The following is a 15,364-nucleotide window of genomic DNA, read 5'->3' as shown; positions in this document are numbered from 1 at the left end:
TCTACTGCGGAAGATAAGGGGTGACGGTATAAAACCGGGTTTTATGAAAGTTTATATTACTTTCAGTGTTATTATTAATAGATTTCTATGTCACCCATGAGATACTATTATTAATGCAGGATTTTTTCTTGTCAATGGTATTTCTTATAAGCTTATTGCACTGTTTTGCGCGCTAATTTCAGATTGATGATAAAAATGGAAAGTATATCTTGAAAACACTTTTTAATTTAATTGTCAAAATTTTGTTTAAATGTGGGAAAAGATGATTTTTTCAGATGTTATGCAAAAATTTTTTGAAACATTCGTGCTCGAAACATTATTTCAGATTTCTGATTTTGTCAGTTATTTTTAATTACAAATTAACTGGCAAAAATGCCAAGAGCTACTTAACTATATTTCTAACGAACGGTATTGTTATAATTATTAAGAAGAAGTAATAAATTTATTAATGAAAGAAATTCGATTTCATAATCCATGTCATTGATCACGGAAATCAAAGTTGATCGAAATCAGTAGTGGGGGTAACTCTTGGTTACCTATTCAGCCGAGCAGATTGTTCAGTCAGTTGCTGTATGCTCGCCGGAAGAAGCAGAGTGGTTGTAGAGGGTTTCGTTCCAAAAGTGACTTAATCTAGGATGGAACTATAGGATGACCATTACTGACCTTTGGTCCACTCCTGTGTTCAGTAATGGTCATGCTAGTAGTTAGCAGTGGTCATCTTAGTGATTAGCACTGGCCACTTCTGGTGATTTAAAACTCTTTTATATAAAAATCATTTTCGTTTTTTCGATATTTAGAGCCACGATGTTGACTTTAGTTTGTGTAAACGAATTTCTTTTTCTTTTTAAAGTTGATCTAAATTTATTTTACTTCCTCCTTATCTAACAAAATTTTATTTTCATTTTCTACATAAATTCATCTTTCGAAATATAAATGAATTGAATTATAGAAACTTCTCTGCACTTCCTGTTGCTTCTTCTCTCTTACTGCTGCCTTTCTTTGTTGCTGCTGCTTCTCTTTTATTTTTATTCACTCCTTATTTCAAATTCCATAGTTATATTCTTTTTTATCATTAATATTCTCAATTTTACTAAACAGAGATCGCATATTTGTTGTTACCATGTATTTTTAATGATTCGCGTTTTCTCTTTTAAATCTCAAGTAATTAAATTTGTTAACATTCATCTAAATAGATTCATTTTGAAGAACAATTTGGAAGTAATAACTCTTATTGACTAGGATTTTCAGATTTCTTATTTTAATGAAATGTAAGACAAAAATTATTGCGTATATTACCATGTATATTATTATATAATTTATTATGTATAGATCTGAATAGAAATTTTAAATAAAAATCAAAGTTAACTTTTTGAATGAAACAGTCGCGTTTATTTAAGTTACTGTGTTGAGTAGCCTCAAAAGTAGTATTGTAAACTATTCACAGTTTACTTTTCAAAATTTATAGATTTCATCTTTTTGGAAATTAAAATAATTTTTCGAATTTCTGTTCGTTGAACTAGCGTTGCAACGAAATAATTGTGTTGCAATAGCTTCATTCGACTTTTCAGGAGCCCATGCTGCAGCTACAACAATGGAGAAGGTCCCAACAATCAGCTCAGATGAGCACATCGCGATTTGCATTATAACGTTGCAAAACGTTTCGAAAAAATGGTCCACATTCCTTTACCCCTTTGACTTTTATTTCCTCTCTACGTGGAATATCTAATTATAATCTTTCTATTTAATATAAAATTTTTATGAAGCACTACTAGATCGCTATCGCATGGAGAGTGAATATTTTTTTCCTTTTTTAGGACTACAATTAGTTTCCCAGTACCCGCGTACCAAGATGTCGAAATTGTGAAAGGTACTTTCTGTTCAGTTTGAGTATAAAGTAAGGAACTCTTGATAGAAATAGGCCAATATAGAATGATAGAACAAATATATAAAGAGTGTAAATTTAAAATATTGTGAAATGAAGTACAGTGCATACGACACATTGGCCAATGTAGAAGTCTGTACTTCGTAAATCATAGAATAATATAAAGGTAAGATTAGGAAACACGAATTGCAAGAATCTAAAAACAAAAAATGTTATTTTTATTGCGTGATCACGCAAACGTAGTTATAAATAGCGCCTCTAGTTTTGCAAATCATAATCTTAGTTGATGTCGACAGGAGGGAAATTCGAATATAAATACAGGTTTATATCGTACATTTATATAGAGACACTGTATCGCTCGAAAGGGGGATAAATAACTGAGAATATGTAAGGAGATAACGAGAGAGTTCCCACGAAATTCTTCGTTGAGCCTTTTTTATATTTAACGAGACTAATCGAGGAATATAGACAATGTCATGTAGCCTCCCGAAAGATCCTCCCTCTCTCTCTCTCTCCCTCTCTCTCTCTCTCTCTCTCTCTCTCTCTCTCTCTCTCTCTCTCTCACTCTGTCCTCGAGCCGAAATCTTCGCGCGCGGCATACCCCCACTCCGTTCGTTTCGGCGGGCTTTTTACCCCTGCGCGCTCGACTTTCGCGCACTTCCATCCGCACGCGCTCCGTCGAACCACCAATCACCACCAATCTGCAACCGGAAAATGGGCCATCCGACAAATCAGCATCCAACTAAAGGACTACAATTTTCCTATTGGACAAGGGAGGAAAAACCAGAGGGAACGCAGGAAGAAAACTCGATTCCTCGAGAAGATACGGGCAGACTTTACTTTGAAGGCTTGGAGGTAACATCATTATCCAGGAAATAAAGTTTTAAAGACGATTTTTGTGTAACTAGTTAATTTTTACGAGCCCTACACAAGCAGAACACTTTTGTGTTCCACGGGCATCCGAATCAGCCAAAACTCCCCAAATCCCACCCAAAAGCTACGCAACAGTATACATCTGGAATTTAAGAAAGGGAAACCTACATGCATGTGGGGTAGAATTAAGTTACTGGAAAAATGCATGTACTAGAAACATAGAATACAGTGTACAAGATACCGTTCAGCTGTGAATTGTCAGTCAATCGCAACACACCAATTCGTTGCATTCTCTCAGTTCAAGAGCCTTGTTGCCCCTGGGTATGGTTCTTGAATTAAGAGATACTGTAGATGGTAGAACGCTGCCGTAAAACAATATTATTACCCTAGTGAAGCTTGCCTTAGATTTTCTTACTCTAGGGAAATATGCCCCCACCCCTCCCGCGAAATCCTAGAGTATTCCATGTTTCGCTTATCTAGAGACAAGTTGTTCTTGCAAAGATTACAGTGCCCATAAACGTGGAACAGAAGGGGCCACGTGACTCGGAAAGTGACCAATCAGCTGTTTAACTTTGTCGTGCCGCCAAGCTCGTCTCTATTCCGTACTGTGCACGCGGAAGGCAGAAATCCGTGCGTTAGTTTCGCGAACAGACGAATATTCTGTTAAAATGTTTGATTCAGTTCAATAAAGAAACGGCTGACTTTCATCCTCGCGTGTGCATTCGAACGTTTATTTCACTGTATATTCACAAATTCTGATCTCAAATGGTTCTATAACATAGTCGCCATTTTGGTGATAGACCGAGCCAAGATTAGCGAGTGTACCTATGATCTTTTTATTTTCACTCGGCATTCGGTCGATCGTCGTGATCGTCGGTGACGCCGGGACGGAATTCTAACCTCGAGGATGACGCAACAAAACAAAACGATGAACTTTCTCATACATGACGCGAACGGTGAGTATGCCGAGTGCGCGCCAATTATCAGCATGCCACACTTCGATGATAATGCCTTAATTTCTCTTCATTTCTGCTAAGACTGCTTATACCTTCTACTAACACTTTTTCTCTGGACCCGTGCACATATTTCTATTATACTCTGAACGATTTTTGTCAATTCGAAATCTCTGTGAAGTCTTTTCTATCTTCATATTCATATGGCTCATATGTCGGACTGCCTCACAATATTTTTATCCAGAACTCAATAAAGTGTACTGTCGATTTCACTTTTGCTCTTAAATGATTATATTTATCTTCTTTTTTTATCCACGAACTTCTTTCTGTTCCAAAAAAGTGTCTACTTATCCCATTTAGTTATCCAATCGAAGAGGTCACTTTTACTTCTCAATGCTTTCTTTCAAAAACACAGTTTTATTTAATAGAAGTTTCTATTTAAATAGAAGTTCTAATAAATTGGACTGCCCATTTGTTTAATGTACTAGTATTAGGTACTTATTTTCAATGATATGTAAATATATATGCTGTTAGCTTTATGTTGCTTTAGACAAAAATGACTCAATAACCAATTAAACTTTTATTTTATAATGCTTCTATATATCTTCCTTTAATGGATTTTGATTTACAATTATGGTTTGAATCTTATTTGAAGTGAATTCTATGTCCAGAGGTTGTTATGTGTACTTTTATTGTTTTCCTTATTCTATATAATCAACGTGTTTATTTTGTTACATTTTAAAGAAATTAAAGCATAAATTATACCCATTATAGGTCATCCACAAGTGATAAAAGTAGTGCAGAGTACAGCAAATAAAGCATTGGGTGGCATTGTCAGTACAACAAATGCAGGTGGCCTTAAAGTCATTAAGACTCCGAGCCAAGAATCTCAGGTATAATATTTTGATCATTTTGGGAATTGGTTTCATAACTAATTATTTTTTATAGTCAACATTTTAATAATTTCTATTAAACTGTTTTAATCAATTTAAGTATAAATTTATCTGACTTAGGTTTTGTCATCGAACGCACAAGTTCTTAGAACTCTTAATCTTCAGAGTCCTTCAACCCCTGGTCAAAGTAAGTAACTATTGTAAACAAATGCTAATCTTTGTATCCTAAAAATATAGTATTTTGTATATTAGTAACATGTTGTAATCAATAAAAATTTATGTATTCCATTTTTCTTTGTTTTAATGGTGGAATCTTAAAAAATAAATGTGTCTAAGGAGAGATAATAAAGTCAATGTTTTATTATTTTAGGATTGGTTACAATACCATTGCAGAACACAAAATTGGCAACAGCCAAGGCTGGTGAACCAGTACTGACCAAGACTATACAATTGACATCTGCGCAAATGGTATATCCTTTTTATACTTTAAAGTTTATTCTAAATCAATTTTCCACTGTCTCTTTAATATAAAATTAATCCAAGAATAAACATGTTAATTATTTTTTTATCTAGAGTGATATAAAGCAGGCAATAGTGTCTCAACAACAACAGCAACAACAATCCGGAAATCAACAAATTGTAAAAGATGCAAGTGGAAAGACATATATCAGCCCAATATTGGACCATAGTGGGTCTAGGAAAAGACAAGACGTCGATGGTGGCGATTTTGTTCCAGAGTAATAATACATTTCCTACAAAATCTTATATCATATTGTATATATTGAACACAAAATTTAGTGTCCAACTAATTTTTAGTAAGCGAAGAAAAACAGAAAAAGTTGGTAAAGGTCTACGTCACTTTTCAATGAAAGTCTGCGAAAAAGTTAAAAAGAAGGGAACGACATCGTATAACGAGGTTGCGGACGAACTTGTTGGAGAGTTTACTAATCCTGCTCATATAAATTCCTTAACAGATCAGGTACTCTATTTTCCTTTTCATATTACGAACAATGAAAATTTGAGAACAAATAAGATACATTATCTCTGTTTTACAGCAATATGATCAGAAGAACATTAGAAGACGCGTTTATGATGCTTTAAATGTCCTGATGGCAATGAATATCATTTCAAAAGAAAAAAAAGAAATCAGGTGGCTAGGTCTGCCAACTAATTCACTTCAGGAATGTCTGGCACTTGAAAAAGACAAAAAGAAAAAAATTGAGAGGATCAAGGCAAAAACACAACAATTGCATCAGCTTATTCTCTCACATATCTCTTTTAAAAATTTGGTGGAGCGTAATCGTGTCAATGAGAGTCTTCGTGGCCCACCGAAACCAAATTCTGCCATACAGCTGCCATTCCTGATTGTGAATACCAGCAAAAAGACTGTCATAGATTGCAGCATTTCAAATGACAAGTAAGGATTACTGAAAACGTTTACATTTACCGTTACAAGCGTCTTCTCTTTTTTAAGTTTTTAGTAATGAATTATGTGTATTGCAGAACCGAGTACCTGTTCAATTTTAACGATAAGTTTGAAATTCACGATGATATCGAGGTTCTAAAACAAATGGGTTTAGCGTTTGGTAAAGGACCTATTTTTTGTTATTATAAGCTAAATTAATATTTAAAAATTGTTGCTTTTAAAGCATGGTTAAGCAATATGAATTTTATAAAATAATATAAATCTTATTAATATAAACTAATTACTTTTAGGTTTAGAAAAAGGAGAATGTGCAGAGGAAAATTTGCGAAAGGCTAAGTTAATGGTTCCGAAATCACTTGAAAAATATGTGGAGCGTATGTTTCATGTGTAATTTCAACTTTTCAGTTTAATGTCACGATTGATTACATAATGTTATAATTTACCTTCAGAACTGGCAAGTGGTGATTTGGAAAAATTTATCCCAGTGACCATTCCTGGACCAAGTACTTCTATGGAAGACCTGGACACAAAATTAGAAGGTTCTCGACCTCCCTCATCTTCTCACACTTCACTTTCCGAGGATGTTCTGTCGCCACCCTCGCAGTATTATTCCGAGGAAGAAGATGAGGAGGAGGAAAGCGACCAAGATGATCAAGCCGATAGTGATCTCGAAGTTAACTAGCACTCCGAACGACTTTCTCGGGGCTGGACTCAGGGTTGGTATAAATTGATAAATTCAAGATTAGAACAAAATCACATCACGCATATTTTTATATGAGCTAAAATTCACAATAATTTGTATATTTTAGTATTACAATAGATTTACTTTCCAGGATACTCGTCACCGTTAGTAGCGTATTCGATTTGGTCGTCATCGATATCGCTCTTGTTCTCGTACGGAATCCAGATGCGCACGAGTAACGGTTATCGGGGGTCTCTTGCAAATGGAACCTCGTTGTCACCGTTGATAAAAGTCTGTTAATGTGAAATGAGAATGGTCAAAAAGTGAATTGAATGTCGATTGGGGCCAAGGCGTAAAACAAAAAAATGAAACGAATATAAGCAAATAGAAATCGCGCAGAAGTGAAAACTGAGAGAAGCTTCAGAATGTCTCAATTGAAAATAAGGAGACTCGATTCATGTCAATCGACGGAATCCATATTATGCGGCGCGACTGAAACCCGGGGTGCTATTTTAATTGTGCATCATCTTAACAGGTTTATATGATTAGCATCTATGTATTGTAAATTATAATCTTTACAATGATATCGATATTAATGTGTACGAGACATTATGACCAGTACTCGTTTTCTTATGGCACGTTTATAATTAATATCGCCCGAGCTGACGTACCAAGAAGGTATTCTGAATGCGGGCACACGTCTGATTCAATTTCGAACTAAAAATAATAAATTGTAATAATGTTAATGAACTGTGTACATCAATTTATCTTCCTTTATTCATTTAATTGCTACAACATTAGGTTTCACCTACATCAAACTAATTGTAATTTAAAATTTTCTATTCGTAAATGTACAATACTATCGTACAGTAATTTCAACCTTTCTATGGATGTTGTAAGAATCCAATACAACAAAATACATTGCATATTTTATTTCAATGCAGAGTTTACTTTATTATTCATACCTAACTATTCTAAAGCTTAGAAAGTTATAGGATATTATATGAAACTTATTTTATATATCACAAACTGCAAAAGACTATTGATACTACAATTTTGTAATTTGAAAAATTTAATGGAAATAAATATTATCTAGATTTTTGATATAACTATTGGTAGAATATAAGATTGGTTCACTCGAGGTCATCATCATCATACAAATCATCAAAATCTGTAAAATAGAGGATGTTGTTATTATACTTGTCAATAACAACAACTATATTGAAATCATTTTTAAAAATAACGCGTACCATTAAAAAAATCTGAATGCACTGCTTTATTACTAACAGTAAAATCGATTAATACACAACTTCCTGCAACCTAAAACAAGGTTTTTATAAAGATAATTATTAAAATACTACGGTAATTTCTATATCTAGCTAACGTTAATATCTCTAAATCGTTGACACTTGTATGCGTAATCATTTGCAAATAAACATAACCTTAAACTAATTTCATTACCTCTTCCAAGTCAATGTAGGATCCGGCTCCCTCGGGAAACATTTCATCTGCTACAGGGGTGGGCTTCATATTGTTTCAAATTTGACTTGGATAAATACTCTAAAAACAAACTTCCGATGTAATTCCTTTCCGATCCTTAGTTTTGACAGAACAGAACTGTACGTAAATACATGTATATACTATACAGTGCATGCTTCTCTAAATCATCCAGTGTCCTCTAGTGTTGATTAAGCGAAACAATACAATCATTTCAAATATTTAAAAACGCCTGAACGCATGTATTCATTTTCAATTTAATTTGATTCCTTTTCAAATCTATTATTGTTTATTAACGGCAAAAAGAATAATACTTTATCGGCACTACGCTGATGTACAATATTAATCATACAATTGTTCAGAATTAATTACCTTTGTTTTCTGGAAATTTGTGTAAGTAAAGTGATGGTAGTAATCGGTAGTAGCTCTAAACCGTGCATTATGGGGATAACGATTGCAGTCGAATAAGAATTAGATATACCGAAAGTACTAATAAGTTTTGAGGGATTTACAACAGATAACATCAATAGCATTAAATCGCATCGGATCATCTTGCAACTATTTCATGTCGAAGCGTTGTTGTTTCCCGCTAAAGTTTGTGCTAATAAAACACAATTTGTGGGAAGCACTACTTTTTTGCTTTGCTTTGAAGAAAAATGCAGCTGATGAACATCGATTGCTGTGTGAAGCATATGGGGAACATGCTCCAGCAATAAAAACGTGTGAGTATTGGTACCGGTGTTTTAACAATGGCGGTTTTGACATCAACAACAAAAAATGCATAGGAAGGCCAATATAGTTTAAAGTCGCCGAGTTGGAGGCGTTATTGGACCAATATTCATGCTAAACTCAAAAGGAGCTTGCTGAAAGCTTGGTAGTGACTCAACAAGCGATTTCAAACTATCTCCAGGCCATGGGTATGGTGCAAAAGCAAGAAAATTGGGTTCCGTATGAGCTCAATTCAAGAAACATTGAACGTCGTTTCTTCACGTGCGAACAATTACTCCAAAGGCAAAATCGGAAAGGTTTTTTTGCATCGAATCATGACGGGGGCCGAAAAGTGGATCCACTACAACAACTTAAAGCGCAGAAAATCGTGGGGTAGGCCTGGCCATGTTTCAACTTCAACGGCAAAACCAAATATTCATGGCAAGAATATAACCTGTGCATCTGGTGGGATCAGCTCGGAGTGATCTACTATGAGCTACTCCAGCCTAACGAAGCCATCACTGGGGAACGTTACCTACAACAATTGATGCAACTGAGTCGAGAATTTACAACGCTTGGCCACATGTTGCAAAATTCGTCAAGAACACTTTAGTAGCGCTTCAATGGGATGTCCTAGCCCACCCGCCGTATTCATTAGATATTGCTCCTTTCGACTATCACTTGTTCCGGTCGATGGCTCATGGTCTAAACGAGCAGCTTCCTACGAAGAAGCAAAAAATTGGATCGATTCTTGGATCGCTTCAAAAGACGAGAATTTTTTTCAACGTGGTATTCGTATGCTGCCTGGAAGATGGGGAAAAGTCGTAGCTAACAATGGATAATACTTTGAATAAAATTAATTCTATCAACTCCTCTGAAGAAAGTTTCAAAGTTACAAAAAGGTCCCTCAAAACTTATTCGTAGTCCCAATTACATAAGACATATGACACCAATATTCTTTTTTTTTTAAATTAGTAAATATTGTAACAAACGTCGGATGGATGGTGCCGACTCGGAATTCCCTTGCCAGAATAAAAGACAGCAACACGATTCAGGGTCTTCCGATCGGTTTGAAGATAGTCAGTTGGTGATTGACAGGAGATCGGACAGATTGTATCATGATTATCTTCCAAATATTATATAAAACGTGTATTAAACGTGTATAAATAAAATATAAATAAATATGCCGCGGACGCGCGGTACGGAGCAACAGGAACCGGACCAGGTTCAGGAAAGTCGCAACATTGGTGTCAGAAGTGGGATGCCGTCCACTTCTGGGGAGACGATTCGGGAGCTGTTCACGGAATTTCAACGTTCCATCGAGGGACGATTGGACGAACAGTTCCGGGAGTCTCGGCAGCTCTGGGAAGAGGAGCGGTCTCTTTTACAAGAGAGGATAGCAGCCGATAGGGCTATGCAGGATGCTGCGGAGCTGCGTTTGCGGATTGTCCAGCGGAAACGCGGGATAAATTGGCCGCCTCTCAATTTATAACTGCTTTACACGACGATGAGGTAAGAAAAACAGTCTTGGCAGTTTTTCATCTCTAAGAGCTATCGTCACTAGGGCTCTGGAGATGGAAGCCGTCGAGACATTGTCGTGCGACTCAATACGTGAAACGCGGGGATATAAACAGGTTTCTAGACCGGGATACACTTCTGTTTCTTCTCGGCATTCGGAAGAGGGAAGAAGAATGGAGTTCCGAAGAAGGAATACGGATGATCCGAGGACCTGCTGGTTTTGCGGAGGAAGAGGACATCTAAAAAGGAACTGTTTCAAGAGGAGGAAATTAGAAGATACAGCAACGGAAAACAGGAAGAAGTCAGGATAATGGGGAAAAGTCTGACTTCCTCTCCTTCTCCCCCATTCGTGAAGAGTCTGATAGCGTGCGGAACGAAGAGAAACAATGTGGGAGCCGATGTTTCACTGGATGGATACATCAAGGGAGTCAGTTGCAAAATAATTCTGGACACAGACTCTCCGGTGAACCTGTTGAACAGGGATGTCTGTTCACTGGCCAACCTGAGGGAATCAAGAGTAAAGATTCGCTCCAGCGCGGGAGAAGACATCTTTGTTTTTGGAACAAAAATTTTGCATTTGCGAATTCAAGATTTCGTAAGCGTAGAGGAATTTTTCGTCGTGGGAAGTTTGGAACCATGCATCCTGGGAATGGCCTTCTTGCGGAAACATTGCTGCCAAATAGCAAGAAAAACTTGAAGAACTCGTCAAAGAAGAAAGGAAGAAAGAAGGGCACAAGAGACGTCAAGAGGCAAGAGGAGCTAAGGAAAGCAAGAGATTAGAGACAAATGGCATTGTTTATCTCCTTGTGTTTGGAGAGGAAGATGTTACAGATCTTGCGATGTCGTGTGACTTTCCTTGAACAGATGCTTGAACCTAGAACGGGCATGCTCCTAACAGAGTGCGAAGAGGAATCTCTTGGTTAAACACCTGGTGTCAGGTCATGTTCCTGGTTGGGCTCTGTGAGGAGGAGTGGGCACCTTTTTCGTGGGATACTGGACTCTTCCTCTATTGGAAGAACGTAAAGATTTTCAGCCAGGAGGAAAAAGAAAAGAAAAAAGAAGGTCCGAAGAGAACACCGTCGCCTCGTTCAGGGTTTTTGCATGGTTTTCCCTGGACCATAGGACGAATCTCGAGGCGGGAATTGTCTGGGAAAGGCCATGCAGGTATTTGTTGTTTCGTACCTCTTTTTCATACAGGAGTGTTCGGGCACAAGTAGATTGTGACTACATCTAGGAGGACTTGGGAAGCGGTCGGGACGACCGCTTTTCGAAGGGAGGAGTAATGTAACGAACACCGGATGGATGGCCAGTGCCGACTCGGAATTCCCTTGCCAGAATAAAAGACAGCAACACGGTTCAGGGTCTTCCGATCGGTTTGAAGATAGTCAGTCATTGACAGGAGATCGGACAGATTGTATCATGATCATCTTCCAAATATTGTATAAAACGTGTATTAAACGTGTATAAATAAACTGTAAATAAATATGCCGCGGACGCGCGGGTCGGAGCGACAGGAACCGGACCAGGTTCAGGAAAGTCGCAACAATATTATTAATCGTAATAATATGATTATTGACAATGACGGGGCTATGTGCATATTAAAACACCTTAAGGAGAGATTTTGCGCTTTTTCTGTGTTTCTCGAACAGTGTCAGCGCTCTAGGCTGTGAAGCCGATAACTGCGACACGCTCGGTTTCCGTCGATGTGCGACTTTACGGTTCCCATTCCATTTTAGGTAAAAGTAAGTGAATGAGACAGCTGGTAAAAGAACAAATTTTAATTTCAATCGAACATTTGGATACCGTATAGAACAGAAAACTGCGCAATAGCGCTCCTTAGCACTTTTAATCGGAGAATAAGACACGTGCTATTGCGCCACATGGTACTTTTGGAGAGGTAATAAGACAAGTGAAAAAGCGCTCCTTGGTACTTTTGAACGGGAAAACAGCAAAGACACGTGACACTCAAACGATTAATCCGTATCTTACAAGACCAGTATTTACTTTTACGTTATATACAGTAGCTAAATATTGTATTATTTCACTTTGCAATATAATAAAACTATTTATATATTTATATACGTATACGTGTACACCCGGTTGTACGTTTGTACCCATGCCCGGTTGGGGCATTTTAAACAAGTCACCTGAATAACTTGCTTGTTTTTGAAGATAGGAGATAATGCACTAGACCAAACTTACTTAGTATCGGGAGGCTCATAATCTGGTATTACCAATTTTTCTGTAGGTGGAGGTGTCACGAAGATATGAAAGTCAATTCTGTTTTCTTAAACGGAATAGTAAGTTTTTTTTACTTCTGATAGAGTGTTTCAAGGCGAATACAATGACCTATTATGAAAGTCCTTCAAGGTCACCCAAAGTTAACTGCAAGAGAAAACTGATTATCTCAAAGCACACTTCGAATACTTGGATACTATAATACTGATCGTCTAATATGAACGTCATAAATAAACACAAGCACAACGTCATGGAATGCTAGTGCGGCGCATTAGAAGTTTTGTAATCTGTGGTAGTGTTTCTCAATAACTTAAAAGATGTAATAATCAACAACTTAATAAAAAAAATAAAAACGAAAATAGAAAACGTTTTCAGAATTCGACGCGTGGTTGTACCACAAAGAATCATTCGCGTTATATTTCTAAAGCGACAATCTGTACATAATACATACGTGTGTAGTGTTTACGCACACATACAAATTTAAAATATAGCATTAAATGATAAAGAATTACAAATACTCAGGAATTATCATTAACGTGAAGAATCTCCGCGTTGAATACTTTTAAAAATTTGATTTTGACTCCGAACTGTTTCGATTCACGTTCCTAGTATGTTCTGTCGCCACCCTCGTAATATTTTTTCGAGAAAGAAGATGAGGAGGAGGAAAGCGACCAAGATGATCAAACCGATAGTGATCTCGAAGTTAACTAGCACTCCGAACGACTTTTTCGGGGCTGGACTCAGGGTTGGTATAAATTGATAAATTCAAGATTAGAACAAAATCACATCACGCATATTTTTATATGAGCTAAAATTCACAATAATTTGTATATTTTAGTATTACAATAGATTTACTTTCCAGGATACTCGTCACCGTTAGTAGCGTATTCGATTTGGTCGTCATCGATATCGCTCTTGTTCTCGTACGGAATCCAGATGCGCACGAGTAACGGTTATCGGGGGTCTCTTGCAAATGGAACCTCGTTGTCACCGTTGATAAAAGTCTGTTAATGTGAAATGAGAATGGTCAAAAAGTGAATTGAATGTCGATTGGGGCCAAGGCGTAAAACAAAAAAATGAAACGAATATAAGCAAATAGAAATCGCGCAGAAGTGAAAACTGAGAGAAGCTTCAGAATGTCTCAATTGAAAATAAGGAGACTCGATTCATGTCAATCGACGGAATCCATATTATGCGGCGCGACTGAAACCCGGGGTGCTATTTTAATTGTGCATCATCTTAACAGGTTTATATGATTAGCATCTATGTATTGTAAATTATAATCTTTACAATGATATCGATATTAATGTGTACGAGACATTATGACCAGTACTCGTTTTCTTATGGCACGTTTATAATTAATATCGCCCGAGCTGACGTACCAAGAAGGTATTCTGAATGCGGGCACACGTCTGATTCAATTTCGAACTAAAAATAATAAATTGTAATAATGTTAATGAACTGTGTACATCAATTTATCTTCCTTTATTCATTTAATTGCTACAACATTAGGTTTCACCTACATCAAACTAATTGTAATTTAAAATTTTCTATTCGTAAATGTACAATACTATCGTACAGTAATTTCAACCTTTCTATGGATGTTGTAAGAATCCAATACAACAAAATACATTGCATATTTTATTTCAATGCAGAGTTTACTTTATTATTCATACCTAACTATTCTAAAGCTTAGAAAGTTATAGGATATTATATGAAACTTATTTTATATATCACAAACTGCAAAAGACTATTGATACTACAATTTTGTAATTTGAAAAATTCAATGGAAATAAATGTCATCTAGAATTTTGATATAACTATTGGTAGAATATAAGATTGGTTCACTCGAGGTCATCATCATCATACAAATCATCAAAATCTGTAAAATAGAGGATGTTATTATTATACTTGTCAATAACAACAACTATATTGAAATCATTTTTAGATACAGAAAAATAATGCATACCATTAAAAAAATCTGAATGCACCGCTTTTTCACTAACAGTAAAATCGATTAATAAACGACTTCCTGCAACCTGAAACATATAAAAAGATAATTATTAAAACACTATACTAATTTCTATATGGTGATGATATTAATATTTCTAAATCGTTGATACTTGTATGAGTAATCATTTGCAACTAAACATAACCTTAAACTAATTTCATTACCTCTTCCAAGTCAATGTAGGATCCGGCTCCCTCGGGAAACATTTCATCTGCTACAGGGGTGGGCTTCATATTGTTTCAAATTTGACTTGGATAAATACTCTAAAAACAAACTTCCAATGTAATTCCTTTCCGATCCTTAGTTTTGACAGAACAGAACTGTACGTAAATACGTGTATATACTATACAGTGCATGCTTCTCTAAATCGCCCAGTGTCCTCTAGTGTTGATTAAGCGAAACAATTCAAACATTTCAAATATTTAAAAACACCTGAATGCATGGATTCATTTTTAATTTAATTTGGTTCCTTTTCAAATCTTTTATTGTTTATTAGTGGCTGAAAATAATACTTTATCGGCACTGCACAGATGTACAACATTTATCACAAAGTTGTTCAAAATTAATTAACTTGTATTCTAGAAATTTCTGTAAGCAAACTGATAGTAGGAACCGGCAGTAACTCTATGCTGTACATTATGGAGATAACGATTACAGTAAAATAAGGATAAGGTATAACTTAA

At 36.1% G+C, this 15,364-nt stretch overlaps 3 protein-coding genes and 1 long non-coding RNA gene across 4 annotated transcripts; 2 read left to right on the top strand and 2 right to left on the bottom strand.

The window, feature by feature from the left end:
- Positions 1-3,312: 3,312 nt before the first annotated feature.
- On the top strand, positions 3,313-7,001 carry Dp (transcription factor Dp). The gene is made up of 11 exons (XM_078192891.1): positions 3,313-3,711; positions 4,483-4,601; positions 4,722-4,788; positions 4,972-5,069; positions 5,175-5,338; positions 5,418-5,580; positions 5,657-6,018; positions 6,105-6,187; positions 6,318-6,401; positions 6,477-6,743; positions 6,861-7,001. The coding sequence occupies exons 1-10, from the start codon at positions 3,663-3,665 to the stop codon at positions 6,707-6,709; spliced, it is 1,422 nt and encodes a 473-aa protein (XP_078049017.1). The 5' UTR covers positions 3,313-3,662; the 3' UTR covers positions 6,710-6,743; positions 6,861-7,001.
- Positions 7,002-7,464: 463 nt separating this feature from the next.
- On the bottom strand, positions 7,465-8,357 carry LOC144476217 (COP9 signalosome complex subunit 9-like). Its single transcript, XM_078192892.1, has 3 exons — positions 8,171-8,357; positions 7,960-8,029; positions 7,465-7,880 (listed from the first exon to the last, which is right to left on the bottom strand). Exons 1-3 carry the CDS (start codon positions 8,237-8,239, stop codon positions 7,843-7,845), a joined length of 177 nt encoding a protein of 58 aa, XP_078049018.1. The 5' UTR covers positions 8,240-8,357; the 3' UTR covers positions 7,465-7,842.
- Positions 8,358-13,383: 5,026 nt separating this feature from the next.
- On the top strand, positions 13,384-14,551 carry LOC144475784 (uncharacterized). Its single transcript, XR_013494927.1, has 2 exons — positions 13,384-13,415; positions 13,533-14,551. It is a non-coding gene; the product is annotated as an uncharacterized LOC144475784 (long non-coding RNA).
- LOC144475783 (COP9 signalosome complex subunit 9-like) lies at positions 13,442-15,039 on the bottom strand. Its single transcript, XM_078192045.1, has 4 exons — positions 14,846-15,039; positions 14,640-14,709; positions 14,053-14,552; positions 13,442-13,674 (listed from the first exon to the last, which is right to left on the bottom strand). Exons 1-3 carry the CDS (start codon positions 14,912-14,914, stop codon positions 14,515-14,517), a joined length of 177 nt encoding a protein of 58 aa, XP_078048171.1. The 5' UTR covers positions 14,915-15,039; the 3' UTR covers positions 13,442-13,674; positions 14,053-14,514.
- Between the last annotated feature and the right edge of the window lie 325 nt (positions 15,040-15,364).

The sequence above is a fragment of the Augochlora pura genome, chromosome 10 (assembly GCF_028453695.1).
Source record: "Augochlora pura isolate Apur16 chromosome 10, APUR_v2.2.1, whole genome shotgun sequence".
Taxonomy (NCBI): Eukaryota; Metazoa; Arthropoda; class Insecta; order Hymenoptera; family Halictidae; genus Augochlora; species Augochlora pura.
The sequence above is the reverse complement of the archived record's forward strand: the minus strand, read 5'-3'. Positions and strand labels throughout refer to the sequence as shown.